General features: G+C 33.3%; 1 protein-coding gene and 1 pseudogene across 1 annotated transcript; both read left to right on the top strand.

Moving 5' to 3' along the window:
• The first annotated feature begins 248 nt into the window (after positions 1–248).
• LOC111998690 (cytochrome P450 CYP82D47-like) lies at positions 249–2,791 on the top strand. Its single transcript, XM_065769133.1, has 2 exons — positions 249–1,306; positions 1,848–2,791. The coding sequence occupies exons 1-2, from the start codon at positions 353–355 to the stop codon at positions 2,502–2,504; spliced, it is 1,611 nt and encodes a 536-aa protein (XP_065625205.1). The 5' UTR covers positions 249–352; the 3' UTR covers positions 2,505–2,791.
• Positions 2,792–4,352: 1,561 nt separating this feature from the next.
• Positions 4,353–7,637, top strand: LOC136065640 (cytochrome P450 82C3-like; annotated as a pseudogene).
• The last annotated feature ends 1,700 nt before the right edge of the window (positions 7,638–9,337 follow it).

Genomic DNA, 9,337 nt, shown 5'->3' with positions numbered 1-9,337 from the left:
CCAAACTTAAATCCTTAATTTGTGAAAAAAATGATCAAATTCGTGACATCCAGTCAAAAGTGGAATTCAACAAAGTCAGATTTTGCCTGCTACATTTGGCTTTTATTTACCTGCTACATTTGAAGAATGAGAGTAAGAGGCGTGTTTCAGTGCTTCACCTAATGAATATTTTATCCATATTCACTTTAAGTGGTGATCACGTAAAATGGATATTTGGTCCAATAATATGTTTATAAATACGTGGACAATTACGTACCCAAGTACAATATACTTTCTGTTGCCTAAGCTTTACTTGTTTGGGCTATATTTTACATCACAAAACCTCCATGCGAAAAGACCAGAAACAGCAACCATGGTCTTCTCGTACCCATCCTTCACAACTTCTATGGCTAGCATTTTTTCCCTTTTCCTGTTCATCTTCTTTCTACTATGGATATCAAGAAGAGTTCGAAGAACTGCCAGTAAAAAGATAGTTCCACCTGGAGCTGGTGGCGCCTGGCCTTTGATTGGCCACCTCCGCCTATTAAGAGAGTTACAACCGCCTCATATAACTTTGGGTAAAATGGCTGACAAGTATGGACCAATCTTCACTATCTACTTGGGTGTGCATCGAACTCTAGTAGTAAGCAGTTGGGAGATAGCTAAAGAGTGTTTTACCACCAATGACAAAGCCTTTGCCAACCGTCCAAAAGCTATAGCCGCAGAAATCATGGGTTACAACTATGCTATGTTTGGGTCTAGCCCTTACGGTCCCTATTGGCGTCAATTACGAAAAATAACCGTGCTTGAGGTCCTCTCAAATCACCGACTTGAGTTGCTCAAGCACATTCGGCAAGCCGAGGTAAGTGCATCTATAAAAGACATGTATTACCAATGGGTCAAGAGTGAAAACGTACCAGTGGAGATGAAAAGATGGTTTGGTTACACAACCCTAAACGTTGTATTGAAGACTGTTGTAGGAGAGCGATTTAGTGGGGCTGTGACCAATTTAGAGAATGAGGAGAATGATCAACGTCGAAAGGCTTTGAGAGATTTTTTCGATTTGACTGGGGCATTTGTGTTGTCTGATGCAATACCATATCTAAGATGGTTGGACTTGGGAGGCTACAAGGAAGCAATGAAGAAAACAGGAAAAGAATTGGATTATATGGTTGGAGAATGGCTAGAAGAACATAAGCGCGCAAAAATTTCAGGTGAGGTGAAGGGACACCAAGACTTTATGGATGTGATGTTGTCCAATGTTACTGACGATGATGCTGAGACTTCCAGTTATGATGCTGATACAATCATCAAAGCTACAAGCTTGGTAAGCTATTCATAACCCCATTAATTAATTCTCACACATATATATTAAGAGTCAGTGAAGCAAGTGAAATTGTTTGATAAGTTCATTCAAATGTTGGTGCTCCAATATTTCAAACTTTATGCATGTACATGCATGCACTCATGCATCTTTATCTTGAATAAAAGTTAGTAATTGACCAAACCGCCAAAAGAAAGAGGAAATTTAAGCCTTTTTTTTTTTTTAATTTGCTAAATACATGTAGATTGGACTACATTTTGAGATTTTGAGAGTTTTTTTGTTATTCTTGTCTTATTAGTAATTTGTAGAAAGTACCAGAGTGGGGTTGTCGACTCTGTAATTCTGTTTTGAGGTAATTGGGATAACTTCGAAATAAATGATACGGCTTGTGTCTAATACACTTAACACATTGGAACATGGATAAGTCCAAATTAAATTGGTTCAAAACTAACTTATTTGCTTAAAGATGCTTTTTGTCTCCTCTTAAACCAGATAATTAAGCTAGGCCAAATACATTTTTTTTCTTATTCTATACTTTCTGTAGGTCCTTATGTTAGCAGGTACAGACGCAACAACAATAACATTAACATGGGCTCTCTCTTTACTTCTCAATAATTATGACGTCTTAAGGAAAGCCCAACAAGAATTAGACCTTCAGGTTGGTAGAGAAAGGCAAGTAGAGGAATCGGACATGAAAAATTTGGTCTATCTTCAAGCTATTATCAAAGAAACAATGCGTTTATATCCTGCAGCATCACTCTCAGTGCCACACGAGTCTACTGAAGACTGTACTTTGGCTGGCTATCATGTCCCAGCCGGCACTCGACTCATTGTTAATGTTTCAAAGCTCCATCGAGACCCAAATGTATGGTCAAATCCAAATGAATTTCAACCTGAAAGATTCCTTACAACCCACAAGGATGTTGATGTTAGGGGCCAACATTTCGAATACTTACCATTTGGTAGTGGTAGAAGAGTGTGCCCTGGGATATCATTTGCACTACAAGTTATACAACTCACATTAGCTACCTTGTTGCATGCTTTTGAAATCTCGACCCCGTTAAATGAACCTGTGGACATGAGTGAGGAAGCAGGACAAACCAACTTGAAAGTCACCCCACTTGAAGTCCATGTCACTCCTCGCCTTCCTGCCCAAGTATATACACTAGATATTATATATAATAAAAATGCGAACTACTAAGGCATTTTCATTTGTTAGGGTACTTTTGTATTTTTTTTTTTTCTTTCTTTTTTTTGTTGAATGGTAAAAGAATGTTTTCAGTGTGGGCTTATTGACTCTATGCACGACAATAAATAATGCATACCACCGAGGCCTTGTTATGGTTATCATTGTAACTACCGGCAAGTGGTGTCGTGCATACCACCGAGGCCTTGTTATGGTTCTCATTGTAACTACCGGCAAGTGGTGTACTTTTTGTACTTGTTTTAAGCATAATTCCAAGTTTTCATTTACTAGATAGTGTGACACATGTATGGTCCACAATCATGTATTGTCCATCTTTTAACACGCATTATATGGGCCTGGTGCTGGTCTACAATCATCTTGGCAATATATTGAAGGCAAAGGTAGGTTTAATTGACTTATGTGGCTGGGCCTAAAGCTATCATAGATATGAGAGGAAGTCGGGCTCTTGCAAATTATTGGTTAAACCATGGTTTAAATATATAAATACTAAACATCATAGGCTATCATCGCAACCATAAAAAATATATTATTATTATTTAATAAAAATTTTAAAAAGAATTCTTTTTATTATAAGAATAGAATCAGATTTGAAACATATGACACTACTTTGTATCTATAATCCATAATCTTATATAAAATAAAAAATGTTTGACTTTTTGTTCACTTTCTAATATTTTACTTTTGAAACATTATAATTTTACAAGTCATTATTTTTATACATATTTTTTAAATAATTTTAAAATATATTCTATATTTAAATTGTCTATTAAAATCTTGTTACATCGTAATTTTATAATTATATGAAACGAAATTGCTTATTAAAAATTAATCAAATTTATCATATAACTCCCATACATGAATAGTAAAAGAGAGAAAAAAATGATTTTTTTCTCTTAAACTTTCTACTAACTAATCTCATTTATAAATAAAACTTAAAATTTGTATTAAGTCAGGCAGATCTGGTATTGATTTGAAAAATTTTTTTAAAGGAATTAATTTGAAACTTTGATTCAAGACTAGGACTAATAGTAAAATATTTGAAATAGATTTTACTACATTTAAATAATGAAATGTGTTTCACCTACGAATTTTTTTTTCACATTCATTTAAATGGTGAAGTGAAGATTGATCTTTGACCTGATATTATATGCTAATAAATTAGCCATTATTGTGATTAGGGATGTTCACCAAATTGCACAAACTGTAAAAACCGCACCAAAATTACCTACAAAATTGCATAATCACACCACACCGCAAGTAACAGTGCACCACACCGCACCGCACCGTACCCTTTTTATATATTAATATATTTTTTTAATACTAAATATATTATTAATAGTTTAATAATCCTAGCAAGCGTTAATTAGGAAAGTCAACCCAAAATAAAGAAAAAAACTAGCTCAACAGTTTAAAATTTAGCCCAAAATAAAGGGCAAAATTAGTTTTGTGTTGGTAAGAAAAGCCCAAAATTTGAAAAATATACCGACTTTAAATCATTCAAGCTGCATCTTATACACCGCATTGCATATGTGACCGCAAAAATAAGGTACAATACAGTTATGGTTTTAGCTAAATTTTAAACTACCCCGCACCGTACCGCACCGCATATGACCTCAAAAATTAAGTACAATGCAGTTATAGTTTTAGCTAAATTTTAAATTAAACTGTACTGCACGTGTAATCGCAAAAATAAAATGCAGTGCGGTTATAATTTTGGCTAAACCGCATCACAAAGTGCAGCAATAAAAATAGCCCAAAAAAACACCCCTAATTGTGATTGATGTCCGTACTTAGATAATTTCTGTTGCGGTGTTGCCTAACCTTATCACAACACAAACCCACATGCTCTTCTCGTACCCTTTCTTAACAACTTTCTGTGGCCATCGTATTCGCCTTTTTCCTGTTTCTAATCGGATATCAAGAAGACTTCAAAGAATTGCTACTAAAAAGATAGCTCCACTTGAAGTTGGCGGTTCGTGGCCTTTGATTGGCCACCTCCGCCGATTAGGAGGGTCACAACCACCCCATATAACCTTGGGTAATATGGCTGACAAGTACAGACCAATCTCCACTATCATGGGTGTGCATCGAACTCTAGTAGCAAGCAATTAGGAGATAACCAAAAAGTGTTTCACTACCAATGACAAAGGCTTTGCCAGCTGTCCAAAATTCTTAACCGCAGATCTCTTGGGTTACAACTATGGCGCCATGTTTTGAGTCAGCCCTTATGGCCCCTATTGGCATTTGTGTTGTCAGATGCAATACCATATCTAAGGTGCTTTGACTTGGGAGGGTACAAAAAAGCCATGAAGAATACAGCAAAAAAAATTGGATCATATAGTTGGACAATGGCTAGAAAAACGTAAGCAAGTGAAAATTTCAGGCGAGGTGAAAGAACACCAAGACTTTATAGATGTGATATAGCCCAATGTTGCAGATGATGATGATGAGACTTCAAGTTATGATGCTGATACAATCATCAAATCTACTTGCCTAGTAAGCCACTCATAATCCTATTAATTAATGCATATATTGAATATAATTAACATTAAAACCTCTTATCGTTCATCCAATAATATCAAGTATGCATTCTAGTAGACATAGGAGTTCAGTTCATGGTTGAGATTGGTAGATTATCTAAATGCTCCTCCATGACATTCTAGGAATATCTCATAGAGTGATGCTACACTTATTACAAATTTTAGTATATAAATTTTATAAACTGAAGTATTAATTTTTAAACAAGAATAAAAAATTATATATTATGTTGATAATATTTTACCAATCACATCGATTGTTAGATTAGTTTGTAAGCCTTCTATAATAGTATAGAAAATGGCTTTTATAGTCTTCTTATTTCATATATATATATATATATATATAACCTTCACTTATTTCAAATCATTTGTTCATGAATATGATTGGTACCGTTTAAATAATATTACTATAAATAATTGAATATTTGAATTACTTTTTTATTCATACTAAAAAAAGAAATCACTTTTATTTGAATAATATTTTAGTTTATATAGTAAAATTTATAGTGTATCTAACATCACTCTTCTATGATTATTGACACATTTGTTTGTAACATTATTTAGTAAAATTTATAATATTTCCAACATCACTTAAAAAATAAGTTCTACCTTAAACTTTTTTCTTTTTTTCTTTTTGAGAAGATTTCTACCTTAAACCTAATGCTAGGTTTCTCTAGATCACAAGATAACATATGTCTCTTTCTTCCTATATATAGCAGTTTAGATGTGACAATAATTTTGTTGACATAATTAGATAGTATCATACGCTCAACACCTTGAAAATAGCATAGGAGGTGGTCCAGATCAATAATTATATGTTAACATATTATTCAGCAAAAACAAATTATATGTTAAAATTTTTTACTTTTTTTTTTTTCTCTCACTTTCCAAAAATTTCAACAAATTATTGGCCTCTATGAATGGGAGCAAAGCAAATGACTAAAAATTATTTCATTCCCTAAATAGTCAGTCTAAGCAAGTGAGATTGATTGATAAGTTTATCCAAATGTCGGTGCTCCAATAATTTAAACTTTATGCGTGTCATGCCCTCATAGGCTCATTCTGTCATGCATGCTTATCTTGAATAAAATTAGCACTAAGGAAGTCGGATTGTCGAGTTCTGTTTTGATTAATATGGCTTACTTAGAGATAATCCTAATAAAAATAACTTATGGGAGGGTCTACCACTTTAGAAAAGCGAGAGTGGCACAAAAATTTGATGATAATTAATTGTCTTATATAAGATTCTGCAAATATATGATACTGAATATTTAATCAAAAAAATGCTAGCTCACGGTAGGTCATGAAAAGGATTTATTAGTTATGAATTAAACTTGATTTTTTTTTTAATACAAAATCAACATCAGTTAGTGCAGTGCAGACCAGGGGTTAGAGATGATTCAGAGACTTTAAATAATTCTACTATTAGTGTCAATATTCAATACTTGAATCTTATAGAAAAGACCCAAAGAGGTAATCTGATCATGCCAAACCAAGTTCATGATAAACAAGAAAAAAAGAATTCGAACTTCTATGTTGATCTTTTATAAATAAGATACCAATACAAGTTTTATTTCTGATAGAAAGATATCAATACAAGCTGATAAACAAGAAAAAGGATTTATATATACTTGTCAACTAATATAAATAAGATACTAAAAAACCAATTTCCCAAACTTAAAACATTTTATTCCTATATGAAGCCATAAGTAAGACATGATATACTTTTGGATTCTTAAATCTCAACCCGTGCATGGAGCCATTATATAAACTAATTTATTTGAGCTGAAAGAGTTCACTAATACTATTTCGAAATCTTTACAAAGAGAATTAAAATTCAAATTCAAATCTCTTATTTTACTTGATGTAATAATTAAATTATTAAAAAACAATAGCCTATTTGTTTAAACCTAACTTATATATTTTAAAATAATTAACTTTTTTTTTTTGGGCTTAAAGACATTTTTTGACTCATTTTTAATCAAATAACTCTGTACACTTTTGTAGGCCCTTATCTTAGCGGGTACAAACACAACAACAGTAACATTGACATGGGCTCTCTCATTACTTCTCAACAACTATGAAGTCCTAAGGAAAGTCCATCAAGAATTAGACCTCCTAGTTGGTAGAGAAAGGCTCATAGAGGAATCAGACATGAAACATTTGGTCTATTTCCAAGTTGTTATCAAAGAAACAATGCGTTTATATCCTACAGCAACACTCTTAGTGCCATAGGAGTCCATTGAAGACTGTACTTTGCCTGGTTATCATGTCCCAGCAGGCACTCGACTCATTTTTAATCTTCCAAAGCTCCAATGAGACCTACATGTGTGATAAGATCCAAATGAATTTCGACCTGAAAGGTTCCTTACAATCCACTAGGATGTTGATGTTAGGGGGCCAAAATTTCGAATACATACCATTACAAGTTATGCAACTCACATTAGTTACCTTGTTGCATGCTTTGGAAATTTCAACCCCTGCAAATGAACCCGTGGACATGATCGAGAAAGCAAGACAAACCAACTTCAAAGCCACCCCACTTGAAGTCCATCTCACTCCCCGTCTTAATGTCCAAGTATATGCATAGTGTAACCAATTTAGAACTACTGAAGCATTTCAATTAGAACTGTTGTGTGCTTCTTGTACTTGTTTTAAGCATGGAATTGGGATCTTCATCTAGAACAATTTCTAAAAATGAAAAAATATCTAAACTACAAAGCTATGTAATATCATTTTGATATTTACTATCAGATCTAAGACTAATACATTTTCTAGAATTTAAAATATGAAAAATTATACTTTTAAAGATTACATTGTTCTTAACATATAGTCATTTTTATTAAAACAAGAAACGAAAAACAAAAGTTATTCAGTACTATAAGTCTATAACATCATAAAAAACTACACCAAATAACTCGAGCTGACTTATATGTGCTCGTTTCATTATAATTTGTTTAGAACTTTCTTTCAGTCATGGATTCACTCATTTCTTGTTTGATTTTTCTTTCAGTTACGGTCCTTATGGACCAGAAGTATCTACTGCTATAGTCCACAAAACTCAATACTCAAATATAGTCCTGGGCCTCCTGGAAAATCTAGACTTGGACCCATTAATCTGACTCAAATTCGAAGGACAATACCCGACCCAAACCATTTAATTTTCGGGTCGGATCAACCTGCGGGTCAGATGGGTTTTCCCGTACTATAAACTGGTTTTTTTTTTTTTTTAATATATAAAACAAACAAACCCAATGGCCTAAACAAAATTTTCATATGGCCCGCTTCGAAAAATGTGCTACCCAAGAAGCTCAGACATGCAAGCAAGAGGGTGAGTCGGTGTGGCCCCTTAGCCCAAAACGTGTGGACACTGGGGCTAAGGAAGATCCAGACAAAAAATGAATTCGAGTTGTTAGGAACAATTACATGGGCCATTTGAAATTTCAGAAATGGTTTTTATTTGTCATATCGTACGCTAAAAGATTTTCAACGATTGTAGAATTATTCTTTAGATTTTATTTCAGTTTTTTAACTTTATTTTCATTTATTTCAATCCTCTAAGTTTTAAATTTATTCAATTAAGATATTTCTGTCAACTTTTATTAACATTTTTGGAAAAAAAAAATCTAGAAAATATTTTTCAATCATTAATTGAATTTTTTTAATTTAAAATTTTTGAAAAAATATTTAAAATTTTGAAAAATTAACCACAACATTTAATAAAAATTGATGGAAAAGTCTTAATTGAATAAACTTGAAAATTAGAAAACTGAAATAAACGAAAATAAAGTTAGATGACTAAAATGAAATCTAAAAAAACTTAGAGAGTCAATTTTGCATTTTAGCCAATTATTTACAAGTCAAACTAGTGTCACCAAAAAGCAAAGGGATCCTTATCGAGCACAGGCCACACGACAACAAATGAAAAAGGTCGAAGGCTAGGTAGATCTCGATCGTACATGGTATGGGGACGAAATTGCTACCCAAGTTGTATTTAGCCTCGAATGAGTGTACTGCTTTATATTACCACAAAGAGAGAGAGAGAGAGAGAGAGAGAGAGAGAGAGAGAGAGAGAGAGAGAGAGAGAGAGAGAGAGAGAGAGAGAGAGAGAGAGAGAGAGAGAGAGAGAGAGAGAGAGAGAGAGAGTGTGTTGCTTTTCAGGTTGTGATCAATATTGCTCATGGGTTTAGGCCTATGGTCCCATCCATACATTTGGGAGCATTTTCTTCCTTACTATACTTTTTGCATCACTTTTTCTTACAATATCAATTGATGATGCAAAAAATCCTT

The sequence above is a fragment of the Quercus suber genome, unplaced genomic scaffold, assembly GCF_002906115.3.
Source record: "Quercus suber isolate HL8 unplaced genomic scaffold, Cork oak 2.0 scaffold_1061, whole genome shotgun sequence".
NCBI lineage: Eukaryota > Viridiplantae > Streptophyta > Magnoliopsida > Fagales > Fagaceae > Quercus > Quercus suber.
The sequence above is the reverse complement of the archived record's forward strand: the minus strand, read 5'-3'. Positions and strand labels throughout refer to the sequence as shown.

Excerpts from the sequence above, each read along its gene's own strand:
- LOC111998690 (XM_065769133.1), top strand. The coding sequence starts at position 353 with ATGGTCTTCTCGTACCCATCCTTCACAACTTCTATGGCTAGCATTTTT. Across the intron at positions 1,307-1,847 it reads TCATCAAAGCTACAAGCTTG|GTCCTTATGTTAGCAGGTAC; the intron begins GTAAGCTATTCA and ends TACTTTCTGTAG.